At 48.6% G+C, this 15,054-nt stretch overlaps 4 protein-coding genes across 7 annotated transcripts; 2 read left to right on the top strand and 2 right to left on the bottom strand.

Annotated features, from left to right (window-relative positions):
* Positions 1 to 243: 243 nt before the first annotated feature.
* On the bottom strand, positions 244 to 4,675 carry LOC117899604 (transcription factor SFL2). Its single transcript, XM_034809727.1, has 6 exons — positions 2,024 to 4,675; positions 1,799 to 1,952; positions 1,613 to 1,737; positions 1,435 to 1,537; positions 1,039 to 1,346; positions 244 to 974 (listed from the first exon to the last, which is right to left on the bottom strand). The coding sequence occupies exons 1-6, from the start codon at positions 4,354 to 4,356 to the stop codon at positions 869 to 871; spliced, it is 3,129 nt and encodes a 1,042-aa protein (XP_034665618.1). The 5' UTR covers positions 4,357 to 4,675; the 3' UTR covers positions 244 to 868.
* A 1,639-nt stretch (positions 4,676 to 6,314) lies between these two features.
* Positions 6,315 to 7,339, top strand: LOC117897625 (putative lipoyltransferase 2, mitochondrial). Its single transcript, XM_034806593.1, has one exon. The coding sequence runs from the start codon at positions 6,595 to 6,597 to the stop codon at positions 7,291 to 7,293; it is 699 nt and encodes a 232-aa protein (XP_034662484.1). The 5' UTR covers positions 6,315 to 6,594; the 3' UTR covers positions 7,294 to 7,339.
* On the bottom strand, positions 7,324 to 9,055 carry LOC117897624 (tRNA (guanine(10)-N2)-methyltransferase homolog). 2 transcript variants are annotated; one of them, XM_034806592.1, is made up of 4 exons: positions 8,893 to 9,053; positions 8,035 to 8,830; positions 7,770 to 7,968; positions 7,324 to 7,712 (listed from the first exon to the last, which is right to left on the bottom strand). In XM_034806592.1, exons 1-4 carry the CDS (start codon positions 9,019 to 9,021, stop codon positions 7,367 to 7,369), a joined length of 1,470 nt encoding a protein of 489 aa, XP_034662483.1. In that variant the 5' UTR covers positions 9,022 to 9,053; the 3' UTR covers positions 7,324 to 7,366. The 2 variants fall into 2 exon arrangements, 1 of the variants encoding a protein (XP_034662483.1); XR_004649100.1 differs by having other exon boundaries at positions 7,572 to 7,712; positions 8,031 to 8,830; positions 8,893 to 9,055.
* Positions 9,056 to 10,258: 1,203 nt separating this feature from the next.
* On the top strand, positions 10,259 to 14,226 carry LOC117896395 (eukaryotic translation initiation factor 3 subunit A). 3 transcript variants are annotated; one of them, XM_034804702.1, is made up of 5 exons: positions 10,259 to 10,446; positions 10,552 to 11,636; positions 11,718 to 13,367; positions 13,473 to 14,106; positions 14,165 to 14,226. In XM_034804702.1, the coding sequence occupies exons 1-5, from the start codon at positions 10,398 to 10,400 to the stop codon at positions 14,212 to 14,214; spliced, it is 3,468 nt and encodes a 1,155-aa protein (XP_034660593.1). In that variant the 5' UTR covers positions 10,259 to 10,397; the 3' UTR covers positions 14,215 to 14,226. The 3 variants fall into 3 exon arrangements, with proteins under 3 accessions (XP_034660593.1, XP_034660592.1, XP_034660591.1); XM_034804701.1 differs by having other exon boundaries at positions 11,718 to 13,548; positions 13,579 to 14,106; XM_034804700.1 differs by having other exon boundaries at positions 11,718 to 14,106.
* Positions 14,227 to 15,054: the final 828 nt, after the last annotated feature.

Genomic DNA, 15,054 nt, shown 5'->3' with positions numbered 1-15,054 from the left:
GAAACCCATTTTTGTGGAGCATTTACGAGTATGTGAAAAGCACCTGTCCCATCCCCTGCACCCATGTAATTATTATTATACAAAAAACCAGAAACAGAAACCAACCACATTACGAAACAAACGTAAGAACAACATAGAAAATTAGGCGAAAACGGAGTGGAGCATTTTTTCAATAAAAAAACTAAACAAAATATTCTTTTCATTTGTCTTTGCATTTGCTGGAGTCCATGTAGACTTGAAGGATTTAGGGTTTAGGCGTTCAATACAGTTTTATTAACATTTATGTTTAATTTGGATGCGTTAGATTTTACATGTGTGCCCCCCTCCTCCCACCCGCCTCCTCGCTGTACGCGGCAGAAACGTATGGGCGGCCACCGTGGGGGTAGGGGGAGGGGGAGGCGCGCTAATATACTTAGAACTTAGAGCTAAACTTGTTGGCTACGAGCTAGGCGTGTGTTAAGCTGTCCATAAATGATAGGAAGAATTAGAAATACAAGTACAAGTAGAAGTAGAATTAGAGGCTAAAACATAGACGTTATCTAAGTGGTAGGCAATTGTACGATTCTACGTGACAAGTAAAACATTTTCAGGATCATCTTTTGAATGTAAACTATACAGAGAAGTGTTTAATATGGCTGTTCAACTGTTGATGGGATGGGTGTTGCCACTGTGTTGCCAGCCATCGTGGGGCGAGAAGGGAAGAAGATGAGTACTTGCTCGGCAACTGTTGCGGCTCCTGGTGCTTCTGCTTCTGCTGTTGCTGCTGGCGCATAGGTGTACAGGAGAGTAAAGTACCACGCAGCTGACGATGTACACGCGTGGGCATGGATTATAATTGTGGATTGGAGATTTTAAAAACACTTTGGACTCAGTTACGACGCGCCCGACGGCGTGCGTTGCCCGCAAAGGCATTGTGCGCACCCGGATGCTGGCCGCTGTACAAATTGTCCAAGAACTCGTGCAGCGTGGCCTCGCTGGAAGAGGGGCCAGTTATCATTTAAATGCTTTGGATTCGGGCTATTCCAGGGTGCTGCTTACCTAACGCCGCTGACTCCAACGCCGGGATGGTGCGCACCACGATCGTGGTGCGGGTGCGGGTGCGGGTGCGGGTGTGGGTGCTGTTGCTGCTGCTGAGGGTGGTGGTGTGGCTGCGGCTGTTGCGATGGCGGTTGCTGCTGGGCCCCGCGAACTATGCGATACTGAACCATATGCGAATTGGGCTCCAAGTGGGACAGGGCACCCTTTTGGCAATTGGCCCACTCTGTTATGTCGTACACCTTGCCATCCATCAGAGCCAAATATTTCCATCGCAGACCCATCATGCTGGTCTCGGCCCAGATATCCCCCTGGTATCCCCAAGAAACACACACACAAAATAAAGTTGCTGCCACAAATATTTGCCACTCGGCGGAGGGATTTCGGAGGGATACTTACATCCTTGGCAGAGTGACGTATCTTACAGGAGGCACATTCGCGAGCCGCATAGTGAGGACGTTCGGTTAGTTTGCGAGGGTGGCGCTGGGCACAGGTGCTGCATCTACATACACAAATACAGGAGGGGGGTTCGTAATGACAAGAGTCAAAACAATTTATCGTTCTATCGTTTTCTTACCTTATAGTGTTGGCTGCCTCAGCCATTTTGGTTTGCAGTTGCGACAGCAGATCATGCAGCTCCGTCCAGGCCTTCTCGGCGTGCAGAGTTTCAGCGATGCTTTGGTCATAGAGAAGGCGGTTCTCCTGGACAAATAAACTTAGTTTAATATCATCAGGGTGGGATTTAGTGGTTTGCAAACAGTACCGGTTCCCCGATCAATTCAAATGCTCGCTGCAGCACCTTGAAGGCCTCCTCCGCGCCAGCCTGTTTGTTTTTATCCGGATGCACCAGCACGGCAATTTTCTTGTAATGCTTACGGATCTGCTCCTGGGAGCTGTCTGGCGGCACTCCCAATATGCTGCAACAAAGGAAAATTGTGTTAAGGGCAAAGTGTTCTGCTGGCTGCTACAACTTTTTACTGTGGCTCACCTGTATGCATCTTTTCCTTTACAATTAAGCAGCGAGTACATCGCTTCCTCGCCTGTCTGTGGCAGGCGCCCCGTCTTGAACGATTCGGAGGTGGATTCAGGTGGTTTTCGTTTGTAGAATCGCCTCCAAAAGGCCCAACGCGAGGTCTTGGCGAAACGGGCATCGAAACGTCGCCAGTAGTTGCGCAACCAGATGCTCGGCTTGCCGGAATTCTGCTTTAGCTCCTTGTGCAGCTGCCGCGCATAGGCCAGCCCGGCCACATAAGCCACTGCCAACCGATCATAGGCCATGCTGAAGCCCAGCACAACAATGTCGTAGACCAGGTAGAACAGCCAGGTGAGCAATTTCAGAGTGTAAATCCACCAAGTGTGCAGAATTCGCTTCGCCAGCTCATAGTTCCTGTTGCTAGACAAGCTGCTGGCATGGGAGGGCGAGTTGGAGGAGGAGTAGGCGGCGTTGCTTCGATTCCGCTTCGAGGAGTACGAATAGCCAGCGCTGTTATTTGAGTTCAGATTCATATTCGAGGAGGAATATCGTTTGGACGAAGAGGAACTAACATTGTTGTTGTTTGTGTTGTTGCTGTTGCTGTTGCTGTTGCTACTGCCCGAATTTGGTGTTGTTGAGGCAGTGGAGTTCGACTGATTTGCATTGGCGTTGCCTTTGCTGCTATTGCTGCTCGGCTTGCGGGACGAAAGGCCTGGATTGATGGCAGGATTTGTTGTTGAATTGCTGTTGTTTGTGTGGTTCTGGGCGCTGCCGATGCCATTGTCGTTGCTGGCGGGAATCGATGAGGTGGTTGTCTTTTGCTCATTAGCCCTAACGTTGCTCCTCGGCTGCAAGGGCCGCTTCTTCTCCTGCTGGTTGGTGGCTTTATTCGTTTTGATCTGAGCGGGCTGCAGCGTTGCAGCCTGCTGTGGCTGTGTCTGTGGCTGGATCTGTGGCTGCTGCTGTTGTTGCTGTTGCTTTAGCTGCCCCGCGTGATTTGACTGTCCTCGCTTCTTTCCACGGTTGCCATGCGCATGGCCAGCATTCGGGGCGAGCACAAGCGGCGTATCCTTTGCATCATGCAGTGGAGAACGTTTCGCCGTACGCAACTCCCGACCTCCGACGCCCTCCTCTTTACCCTGCCGTCGCTGCTGCTGCTGCTGCTGCTGTTGACTTGCATAGTCAAATCCGTTAGCTGCACGCGTCTCGCCGCTTGCGCCGCTCGACTGTGTGCCCTTGCTGAGGACATCCGAGTACGACATCGGCATGGGCTTAACCTCGGCAACTATGCGCTTCTTGCCATCGGGCTGACCAGCCACCACAATAGGCGACTTGTTGATGCTGCCAGTTGTTGAGATGCTTTCAGTGGCCAGAGGCAATACTTTCAACGACTTGGCGGTCTTTGCGTTCGTCGGCAGAGGGCTTAGGGGCTTGCTCAATTGCTCCTTCTGCGGCTGCTGCTTGGGCTGCTGCTGGGGCTGCTGCTGTGGCTGCTGCTGCGTGGCCTGCGATTGCTGCTGATGGTGTGCAGGCGGCTGCGGCTGGTCCATCTGGCTGGTGGCGTTTTCATTAATCTCGTCCCCGAATTGTATGTAGCTTCCTCCTGTCAGATTAGGCGACCAGTTGTTCACCAGGTTATTGATGAGCAGATTTGCACTACTTGGGGGATGGAGGACTTGCGGAGGAGGGGGCGGAGGTGGTTGTGGATTAATATGGGAGTGGGTCTTGGTCGGCTGAGGCTGGAGCTGTGATGGTTGAGGCTGGGTTGCCGCAGCTCCGACAATATTCATCTCGGGCTTCGGCAGCAACGGACCGGCGGCGAAGAGTTCATAAAGAGGTGTTGGCTGGGGGGGTGTCGGTGGTGGGCCTTGGTGATGTGGATGCTGGTGGTTCAGTGATGCCATGTTGATATGCGTGAAGTGGGGAGCGGTGCCATCGTTGACGGGATTCTCGGGACAGTGATACACTTTGAGAAAGTTCCCATGCCCGACGGGCAGGACCGAGTATGTCTCGGGCTGTCCAGGCTGCCCCGAATACGCCAGGTTATACAGATATTCATTATACACATGTGGAGGCTGCGGTGGTGGCTGCGGCTGCGGCTGTTGCTGCTGGAGATGCGGTGGATACGGGCCACCCAAGTGCGGAGGTGGCTGTGTCCACATCATGGGTCCGGGGGGAGCTTGACCATGTTGCTGATGCAGCAGAAAGTTTTGATGCTGATGCTGCTGCTGTTGTTGTTGATGGGCCAAATAATTCGCCATTTCCTCCGTGTGCGGCAAAATATGATAGGAGGCAGGCTCACTGCCCCCACCAATCTCATCCCCGCGGTCATCCTGACGTGTCGCCATATCCCGCGACGTAAACGCAGAAGCGTGCTCTCGAGCCTGTGCTTTTTTCACACACTCAGCTTTGCGCTCGCCTATTGGAATTTCATTCGTCTACGCGTGCCCTTCGCCTGAAGAAACATTTACGCGCTACTGCACTCCCAGTGAGGGACGAGTTCTGAGGCATCCAAACAATCAATAAATGTGCTGATAGCTGATATGATGTGCCTTTGCAACGTTTCAAATCGCAAAAATAATGTCCAACGCGTTTGAGAGTGTGAGTGTTTTTTTTATGTTTAAGGCCAATGGCCAATTCGGGTACAGCACAAGACACGACACGGGAAAAAGAAAAAACCATACCATTGTGAATTGGCAATTTGGACCTTTTAGGGTTGTCAAATATTTAAAAGCTATCGAATCGGTTCTTCAAAATGTATTAATTTTATACATGTATAGATATATTTTGGTTGTTTATATGTAGTTGTTTTAATTTAATTCCGCAGGCTGTTCCTAACAGTTCCCTGCTATCCCTCTATTCACAACAAGTGTAATGTTTTTAAGAACATCATAACCGTTGTTAAAAAATCTAAAACTATTAACAACAAATATCAATATATGTATGAATATTTTGGCAGACAAAGTGCATTATGCGAATATATTTTTATTTTTAAAGAATATCGATAAATTGCTTTTATCTGATAACTCTGTCAACCCTATGCAAGGCGCATTGACCAGCGAGATGACGTCTTCACAGCGTAGAAATATATATGTTGGCGAGAAAATTTGTTGTAAAACCTAGGCATTTTTGTGTTGATTACTTACGGAAATTATGAACTGCACCATATCACTATTTACCATGTCTTTCGTATCCGACCTAATCACCTCAATTGTAAATTCGCCTTGACTCACTATCGAGAGACTATCGCTGACCAGTGCATATTAATATTTCGATAAGCCATAGCGATAGTCTCCTTATATCATCTTTGAATGTACCGTAGTGAGTGTTTTTTTTATCGCAAAGCAGTGTGACCGCGGACCGCGGAACTCTCAATGAAGTCAGACCAGCAGAAATATACTGAAATATACCTTTCCATTTTCAAAATATACCGACGACCATAATGAACTTAACCCATTTAACTCCGATCTTCTAAACATTTGAACGCCTTGAGTTCAATGGGAATGTAATGCTGTTTGTAAATGTTACTTGCAGCCCCCATCCTTCCTCATTACTTACAAAAATTATGGGTCACTGTATCCTACAATTTATTTTTTCTAACATTTTTCAGGTGATCTACAGTGATCTACAATTTGATAATCGTTATCGGTCCTTTCTGAGTATCATATGCCACGCCTTGATTTTCTATTTAATATTACTAGATGGCTAGGACTCAGCCCAGAAACTAGTGAAACCAGAATTTTCGGTTAATTGTGTTTTTATTTATTTATTTTTTTATTTATTAATTATATTCATTTTTTAAATTTACAAATTAGGGTGCAATTTACTATATAGTTGCTTTATGTGCATGTGCACCCTAATTTGTAAATGTAAAAAATGAATATATCGCTTATAAAATCAGGGAGAAGATCCGTCAAGCCCAATACCTAAGGAAGGTAGAAATCCATTTCATACCCGGCCACGCAAACATTCCTCAGAACACTGCAGTAGATTCATCAGCCAAAGAAGCACAGACTGGGAAAATATACAGTCGTTAAATGCAATCTTAAAGATGCAATATGTGAGAAACACCGAATACTGAAAGAAGAATGGGAGAGAGAGTGTGCCGAGTTTGCCAGCGTTAAACGCACAGGATACTGCTCACTTTTTCCCTCTACCTTAACAAAACCATGGTTCCTAAATAGAAAAATAAAAGCCATTGACGCTAAAAGGATCAATAGACTTCTTAGCGGCAGTGCATTTGATAGGCACACATTTTATAGTAACATTAGTGATACTTGCGATACTATCGATGACGCATCGCATATAATATTTAATTGTACCAAGTACAACACAACAAGACTAAGCTACCCATCGCTAAGGAAATATAATAAATTCTTCGAAAAAGAACAAATTAGCTCATACTAAACATTAATCGAGTTCATCGACAAAATTTGAGTAAAACTGTAACAAGTTACATATCTCGACGTGGCGATTTCCACATTGTAAAGGCGGGCGGCCAAATAATCCCCCTCTACCCCAACATAAAACCTCAAAAAAAAAAAAATAATAATAAAAAATGAATATAAATAATAAATAAACATATTATGTGCGTAAGGCAACCGCTCGTGACCGTGGTGCGTTGTGGACTCCACAGCTATGCCAGCGGACTGAAGTTGCAGCAACTTTTGGCGAAGTCTACACAAAACTTGGACGATTTCGCTGAATTTCGCAATTACATTGTTCTCCAGGAGCACGATCCTGTATACACAATAGGCATTCGGACCAAGAACTATACAAAAGAGGACGAAGATCGGCTGCGAAAATTGGGAGCAGAGTTCCATCGTACGGATCGTGGGGGTTTGATCACTTTCCATGGGCCTGGCCAGCTGGTCGCGTACCCCATACTACACCTGCGGCAATTCAAGCCGAGCATCCGCTGGTATGTAGCCTCCCTGGAGCGCACGGTGATAGAGACATGTCGGCAGCTTGGTATTCCAGATGCTACGACTACCCAGGACACAGGCATTTGGGTGGGCGACCACAAGATTTGTGCCATTGGCGTGCACGGCTCTCGTTATGTCACCACCCATGGAATTGGCTTGAATTGCTGCACTGATCTGAAATGGTTTGAACACATCATCCCCTGTGGTATCGAGGGCAAAGGTGTCACCTCTCTCAGCAAACAGCTCGGCAGGCATATCGGCATCCCGGAGGCCACTAACGCCTTTCTCAGCAGTTTTGCCAACATTTTCAAGTGTCGTCTAGCGGAGCAGGCAGATGCAGTGACACGGGACATAAAATAGCAGATTGTGATACAAATAAAAAAGAAAAAATATCTCATAAATGTTTATTCAACGTAAAAATGAGCTTTGGCTGCTAGGCGAAACGGGCCTTGTTCAAGTCACATTTCTTCGCGCGTGCGTCAGTGGGAATCTTTCCCCGGCTGGCCATTTCCAGGCGTCCGAGCTCGCGTAGTTCTGATTTGCGCATTCGGCGATCCTTGCGAGACTCCAGAGCGTTGTTGAAGTAGCGATCCCTGAAGTCCTCCGAGGGCGTATTTACAAACGTTGTTCGGGACTCCGAAGCCTCTGAATGGCTGTACTCCGAAATCTTTTCATATGTTAGTAGGCGACGGGAAGTGTTGCCAGTTAAGGGCTGCTCGGAGTTGGCCACCAGCCGCAAGTGCTTGTGATGTGGCAGCATTTCCTCATCATAGTCCTCTCTGCGTGGGCGACGTGAATGATTTAGTTTGGCCAATCTATCTATTCAATGATCTTACCGATGGAAGGGAAGCCAGCACACGAGGCGTCCTCCTAGTTTCAGGTGCTTTGCAGAAAACTCGAGCAAATCGCAGTACAAGCTCTGCAGCGAGTAGTGCGAAGTGGACGGATAGTGGATCATGTCCTCACTGCGTGTGTCCTCTTTCGCACTCTTTTTTGTTTCCACCTTTTCCGTTGCCTCGCGAATTCCGTATGGAGCTAAAACATAGTACATATTTAAGTTTAGCTAGATGCTAGGCGACATTTTGCATAATCTCTACCTACGATCGGTTATAATGCTATCGAATGAAAGGCGGGGATGCCAGAGAGGATTCGAGAAATCGGCTACTAACACATCCATGTAGCGATCCGCACACCCATATTGCTTTAAGTTCGCTCGAATGCTCTCGTCCTTCTCTCGAACCCTTTGGGATATGCGGCTGGGCCGGCATTGCGCATGCACCATCATGTAGTCAATGTCAGCTCCCAGGACATACCCCCCGAACTTGGCCGCGCTTACCAGCAGTGAGCCCGTACCGACGAAAGGATCAAACACCAAGTCGCCGTCCCGAACCATAGCCTGGTTGGCCATAAGCAGACTTAGCTGCGCATCCATGCTGGTGTTCCCGATGAATTTGCGCTTCTTCAAAGAGAGATCTTTGATCAAATGTCGCTGACCCTGGGCCAGAAGACGTCCAAAAAGAATGTCCTCGGGAACGGGGGGCACTGCTTTTGGATCCAAGCCCCAAAATTCGAGGTACCACCACTCAACCAGAGGGTTTTTCAGATCGACAGCGCCTTCGATGGGTAAGTAGTCCATCGTCTCAATCTTCTCAACCTTTTCCCGCTGGCTAAAGTGCTTATTGTAGGTCTCGACAGTGATTTTAAAGCTACTATCGCTACTGAAGTGTCGCGCAAGCTCCTTCTGGTGCGTATCCACGTGAGAGCGAAGTCTGTTGTGAAAATCTGGCAGGGTATTTGCGTAGGAATATAGCTCGAATATAGCACGCAGGGCAACGGAGCGGGAGGCATACTGCAAGGCAGTCTTTTCGCTGGGAAACTCCACTATCCAGAACGGTTTCTGCCAATATAAAAGTCATTTAAATAAACGGACAGGCAATTGTGTGTTCTCCATCAACTCACCAACAGCTGTTGAGACACTAGTCGAAACTGAAGGCCAAACATTTTAGCAAGTGACTCGAACTCTGATATTCTGAAATTTACATGCTCCTGTGCAAACCATAGTATGCATTTAAAAGCCATGTTTAACATTAAATTCAACTTGATTAGGATGATTAAGACTGTTCATATTGCGATATGGATGATATTTTTAATTTGTGTACGATAGTATCGTTTAGTTGTATACTTTTCAATATATTTTGATGTCGAAATAGAGTTTCCGGTATATTTTTAGGGCCTGTCTCCTGCACTCCGGAAAATTCCCGTCAGGAATTTGCTACATATTTAAAACTGTGTGACCGTGACACCTCAAACGTGCATGGTCACTCTGATGATTTTGCTGTGTTTGTAATATGCAAATAAATTCAATATAATCTCATTTATCTACAATAAGTTTTTTCTTTTTTTCCGTTGATGGCCTCAAGCTCGTTGAGAAGCACGGTGGTCATTTATATATCCACTTCAGCGGCAATTTTGTCTCCATTTTGTTAAAACTTTACTGTCTGTTTGCTAGGTACCCTGGCGGAATATAAAATAGATCTATATTTATCGAGCTGCTAGAAACCTACCATCGAAAACCACAAAATACTATCGGCTGATTTTCTAGATTTAATCGGCCAGTTTTTTTTTCCAATCTGAGTACTGCCACTAACCAAAGAGTATAGTGGTAGTGGTATATATTCGGCATACTGCAAGGCAGTCTTCTCGCTGGGAAACTCCACCATCCAGAACCATATAGTATAGTGGTATAATATAGTGGTATATACTACTATACTATATGGTTAGTGGCGTACAGCCGCTAGAAAGTAGTTTGTGCGCGACAACATTTCCTATCGGTTCCATACGAATATCATCACTGATTTTTCTAGCGGCCTCTTTTTTCGATCTGAGTACTAGGCTTAAACGAAAAATTCCGGGTGCAGTTTATTTTATATGAAGTTTGAGACATTTTTTTTCGGCGGTGTTGGATACTTGATTGACAGTAATTTTTGTTTTCCGCAGTGTTTACCCAGTGCCTAAGAATGGAAAGGTACATTTCGTTAGATTTTAGACGGTATCCAAATTTTGTAATATATGTAAATCGATATTAATATTATAAATTTAATATATTCGTTATATTATTTAAAATTCGAAAATTTTATACATCAACTGATGAGCTGCTTTTTTATTTCGATGCATGCATTTCTTCCACATTCTCATTTGTGTTTTGTCTGAATTTGCGAATTGTTTCCGCGAGTTTTGTTTACATTTGGCAGGCCGTGGTTCAAACCGTCTATAGCTATCGTCAACTAATATCGATAACAACAATGTCGTGCAGCCCTCGGCCGTCAACTCGGCCATTTTGTGTTAACCTCGTTGGCCACACGTAGGCGAGCCGAAAGTTTTTCCAATTTTCAGCATCTGTCGGCCCCAGAAACATTATAATTCCAGCTGCCAGTGTCGGTGCGTAAACATTCAATTGAGCAAACATGGCGCGTTATACCCAACGTCCGGAAAATGCCCTTAAACGAGCTAATGGTAAGTGTGCAGAAATTTTCCATGCGGTGGCCGACGTCAGAGAGATACTCTCTCTCACTTGACATTTGCATTTTAACGCCTCTCGCTCTCTTTCTCTCTCCACAGAATTTATTGAGGTGGGCAAACCTCTACGGGCCCTGGATACCCTTCAGGAAGTGTTCCGCAACAAAAGGTGGAACTATGCCTACTCGGAGACGATTATTGAGCCGCTCATGTTTAAGTACCTGTACTTGTGCGTGGAGCTCAAGAAGTCGCACATTGCCAAGGAGGGTCTCTTCCAGTACCGCAACATGTTCCAGTTGGTTAACGTGAACTCGCTGGAGAATGTCATCCGCGGCTACCTGAAAATGGCCGAGGAGCACACCGAGGCGGCCCAGGCGCAGTCCTCCGCGGCTGTGGCTGTGCTGGAGCTGGACGACTTGGACAACATCGCCACTCCCGAGAGCATCCTGATGAGCGCAGTGTGCGGGGAAGATGCCCAGGACCGGTCCGACCGCACCATTCTCTTGCCCTGGGTGAAGTTCCTCTGGGAGTCGTATTGTCAGTGCCTGGAGCTGCTGCGTGTCAACACCCACTGCGAGGCTCTGTACCATGACATAGCTCGCATGGCCTTTCAGTTCTGCTTGAAATACAATCGCAAGAGCGAATTCCGTCGCCTGTGCGACAAGCTGCGCAAGCATCTTGAGGACATCTGCAAGAGCAGTAACCAGACCACTGGCGTCTCGATCAACAAGGTGGAAACGCAGCAACTGTGCCTCGACACCAGGCTGTATCTGCTCGACTCTGCCATCCAGATGGAGCTGTGGCAGGAGGCCTACAAAGCCATCGAGGACATCCACGGCCTGATGGCCCTCTCCAAGAAGACACCCGTGCCCAAGACGATGGCCAACTATTACCAGAAACTTGCGATGGTCTTCAGCAAGGCAGGCAATCAGCTCTTCCATGCCGCCGCTCTGCTAAAGCTCTTCCAGCTGACGCGCGAATTGAAGAAGAACCTGACCAAGGACGACTTGCAGCGCATGGCAGCACACGTTCTCTTGGCAACTCTTTCGATCCCTCTGCCGTCGGCCCATCCGGAATTCGACCGGTTCATTGAGGCAGACAAGAGCCCTCTTGAGAAGGCCCAAAAGCTGGCAGTCCTTCTTGGCCTGCCCCAGCCGCCCACTCGTGTCTCTCTCATCCGCGAGGTGGTGAGTAACCAACGCTGGAGCAGTCGCTCAGCTCCATTGAAGTAAATCAAGTGTTAACCGGGCATTAATCCCCTTCTCTAGGTGCGCTTGAATGTGCCGCAACTCGTCTCCGAAGACTTCCGCAACTTGTACAACTGGTTGGAGGTGGACTTCAACCCTCTAAATCTCTGCAAGAGGATCCAGACCATTGTGGACATCATCGAGACGGGCCCCACGGAGACCAATCTGCTCAGCCCGTACATTCAGTCGCTGAAGGACGTGACCATCATGCGCCTGATCCGACAGATCTCGCAGGTATACGAGAGTATCGAGTTCAAGCGCCTGCTGGAGCTGGCCACCTTCTGCAACATCTTCGAGCTGGAGAAGCTGCTGGTCGAGTCGGTGCGGCACAACGACATGCAGATACGTATCGATCATCAGAAGAACAGCATCTACTTTGGAACCGACCTCACCGAGAGCCAGCGCGAGTACCGTCCCGATGGACCGGCCCTGCAGTCGATGCCATCAGAGCAGATTCGCTCCCAGCTGGTGAACATGTCCACAGTGCTGACCCGAGCCGTGTCCGTTGTCTATCCGAATCGCGAGCGCGACCAGCGGGCTAAGCTTCGCACCCAGATGGTGCACCACTACCACGAGATCAAGGATCGCGAGCACCAACGCATTCTGCAGAGGCAGAAGATCATCGAGGACCGCAAGGAGTACATCGAGAAGCAAAACAACGCGCGCGAGGAGGAGGAAGCGCGCCGCCAGGAAGAGGAGTCCCGCAAGGCCAAGCTGGCCGAGCAGAAACGCCTGGAGCTGGAGAATGAAGAGCGCGAGCGCAAGCGTCACCAGAATGAGATTCAGGCCATTAAAGAGAAGAGTCTCAAGGAGAAGGTCCAGCAAATATCGCAGACCGCCCACGGCAAGAAAATGCTCGCCAAGCTAGATGATGAAGGCATCAAGAAGCTTGACGCCGAGCAGATCGCAAAGCGCGAGAGCGAGGAGTTGCAGCGCGAGGCCAAGGAGCTGCAGTCGAAACTCAAGTCGCAGGAGAAGAAGATTGACTACTATGAGCGCGCCAAGCGCCTGGAGGAGATCCCGCTCTTTGAGAAATATTTGGCTGAGAAGCAAGTCAAGGACAAGGAGTTCTGGGAAGCCACCGAGAAGACACGCATCGAGAATGCCATTGCTGAGCGCAAGGATGCGGTCAGCCAGCAAGAGCGCCTCAAGCGCATGTATCCCGACCGTGATGAGTTTCTTGAGGCTCTCAAGAAGGAGCGCGCCTCCCTGTACGTGGAGAAGCTTAAGAAGTTCGAGATTGCCCTGGAGGCGGAGCGCAAGAAGCGCTTGGCCGATCGCGTCATCCGTCGGCGGGAGGAGCGGCGTCAGGCCTTCCTCCGCGAAAAGGAAGAGGAACGCCTTCGAAAGGAAGAAGAGATCCGCCTGGCTCAGGCCGCCGAAGAGCGTGCCGCTGCCGAGGCCCGTCGTCTCGAGCGCGAGGCCGAGGACGAGAAGCGTCGCGCCCAGTACGAGAAACAGCGAGCCAAGGAGGAAGAGGCCGAGCGTAAAATCAAGGAAGATCGCGACCGCTTGGCTCGCGAGGTGGCCGTTGAGCGGGAGCGCAGTGACAAAGAGCGTGACACCTGGCGTCCACGTGGTGGCGACAGGCCCGCCGCAGCGGCAGCTACTGGTGGAGGAGGTGCCGGAGAGTGGCGTCGTGCTGCAGCACCAACAGGTGACCGCATCGAGCGAGGGGGAGAGCGTATGGAGCGAGGCGGGGATCGGATGGAACGTGGTGGAGATCGCATGGAGCGAGGCGGAGAACGCATGGAACGTGGAGGAGACCGCATGGAACGTGGAGGAGACCGCATGGAACGTGGAGGAGATCGCATGGAGCGTGGCGGCGAACGTGGTGCAGACCGTGATCGTGGTGCAGACCGTGATCGTGGTGCAGACCGTGAACGCAAGGACAACGAGGGTGCCGAGTCTTCGTGGCGTGTACGACGTGAGCCAGACTTCCAGCGTGGTGCTGCCGTCAAGGATGCCAACAACGGCAGTGCCGCCCCACCGTCTCGGGACGATAAGTGGCGTCGAGGCGGAGACCGCGATCGTGACTTCCGCAACGATGGACCACGACGCGAAAGAGATGACAGAGATGATCGCGACCGTGGTGGCTTCCGTCGCAACGATCCGCCACGCCGCAATGATGATGCTGCACCGCGCGAGACCGGTGGCAACTGGCGCGACGCTCCACGACAGAGTGATCGTGAAAATCGTCGCCCTGCTGGCGAAAGACGCGACCGCGAGGTGCGTGGCGATTTGCGCGGCCCAGAATCCCGCGGACCCAAGGAAGGTGGACCCAGCGGTGGTGGTGGTTCTGGTGCCGCTGCTGCTGGCGGCGGCGGAGGAGGTGGTGCCGGCAATTGGCGCACTGCACCCGGCCCACGGGATGAGCCTGCTCCCAAACGCGATCAGCCCCAGGAAAAGGGTAAGTTAACCTTCACTCTTCTATCGATTAATAGTTAATAATAACAATATTCCTACAGAAAGCAAGGCCGTTGAAGATGGCGAATGGACTAGTGTGAAGCGCCGTTAAATTATCCGCGAGTTGACTCGACTTATATATGTAGTTATCCCCGCATTTTCGTCTATACAAAACATACTAACACGAACATGTTCTTTTGATTGTAAACTACTTGTACGTTGCCGGAAGAAGCAGAGCGCGTTATTCAGCTCAATACATAAATGCTTTCACCAGCTAACCGCCGGGCAATCTGTCTGCATCATTAAAGAAAAGTGAAAATAAAATAGATATGTTCTAACCCAAACAAGTCGGAATATTTTAATCATTCAATCGATCCGATTCCTGGCGTACAATCAGTTCCTACAAAATGTTTGTGTAACAATGCGTATTCGTCAAACTCAGTGTCAGTTTTCATTTTAGCGCGCCTTACAGCGCTGTCCCGTAACAGTGCGTTATTTAGGGATATTTCTAGCGTAGAAATTGGGTTCACGTCCGTTTAAGGTATATTATCTGTATATACTGGTATCTCTCATCATTATATTTAATTAAAGGTTTAAGGTATATTAATGATGTATTAGTGTATTAGAGTACTACTCTAATACGCAGGTTTTATGCATTTTGACTCCCACTAACGATTTATGATTTCATATTTTATTGACCTTTTTAGTTTGAATGTTTTTCTAAAAACAATCCAGTTCCGAAAACCAGACAATCTTGTGGAGAATTGATTTATGAAGCGAATTAAATAATTGGTTTATTGCTAAGGTTCTTCACTAACGGGTAATATTAATTAAAATATCGAAATCGAGTACAATTATTTAGGATTTACGGTATATTTTGCCAAATTTTTGATGGTCATGCGGTATATTTTTTTAGAAAAGTCTGCGGTCACACTGCCCCGTTCCAGCGAAT

The sequence above is a fragment of the Drosophila subobscura genome, chromosome O, assembly GCF_008121235.1.
Source record: "Drosophila subobscura isolate 14011-0131.10 chromosome O, UCBerk_Dsub_1.0, whole genome shotgun sequence".
NCBI lineage: Eukaryota > Metazoa > Arthropoda > Insecta > Diptera > Drosophilidae > Drosophila > Drosophila subobscura.
Note: the sequence above shows the minus strand (reverse complement) of the source record. Positions and strands in the feature narration are given on the sequence as shown.

Excerpts from the sequence above, each read along its gene's own strand:
- LOC117899604 (XM_034809727.1), bottom strand. The coding sequence starts at position 4,356 with ATGGCGACACGTCAGGATGACCGCGGGGATGAGATTGGTGGGGGCAGT. Across the intron at positions 1,953-2,023 it reads AAAGGAAAAGATGCATACAG|CATATTGGGAGTGCCGCCAG; the intron begins GTGAGCCACAGT and ends CCTTTGTTGCAG. Across the intron at positions 1,347-1,434 it reads TACGTCACTCTGCCAAGGAT|GGGGATATCTGGGCCGAGAC; the intron begins GTAAGTATCCCT and ends TGGGGATACCAG.
- LOC117897625 (XM_034806593.1), top strand. The coding sequence starts at position 6,595 with ATGTGCGTAAGGCAACCGCTCGTGACCGTGGTGCGTTGTGGACTCCAC.
- LOC117897624 (XM_034806592.1), bottom strand. The coding sequence starts at position 9,021 with ATGTTAAACATGGCTTTTAAATGCATACTATGGTTTGCACAGGAGCAT. Across the intron at positions 8,831-8,892 it reads TAGTGTCTCAACAGCTGTTG|AAACCGTTCTGGATAGTGGA; the intron begins GTGAGTTGATGG and ends TTATATTGGCAG. Across the intron at positions 7,713-7,769 it reads TGCTGGCTTCCCTTCCATCG|AGAGGACTATGATGAGGAAA; the intron begins GTAAGATCATTG and ends TCGCCCACGCAG.
- LOC117896395 (XM_034804700.1), top strand. The coding sequence starts at position 10,398 with ATGGCGCGTTATACCCAACGTCCGGAAAATGCCCTTAAACGAGCTAAT. Across the intron at positions 10,447-10,551 it reads TGCCCTTAAACGAGCTAATG|AATTTATTGAGGTGGGCAAA; the intron begins GTAAGTGTGCAG and ends CTCTCTCCACAG. Across the intron at positions 11,637-11,717 it reads TCTCTCTCATCCGCGAGGTG|GTGCGCTTGAATGTGCCGCA; the intron begins GTGAGTAACCAA and ends CCCCTTCTCTAG.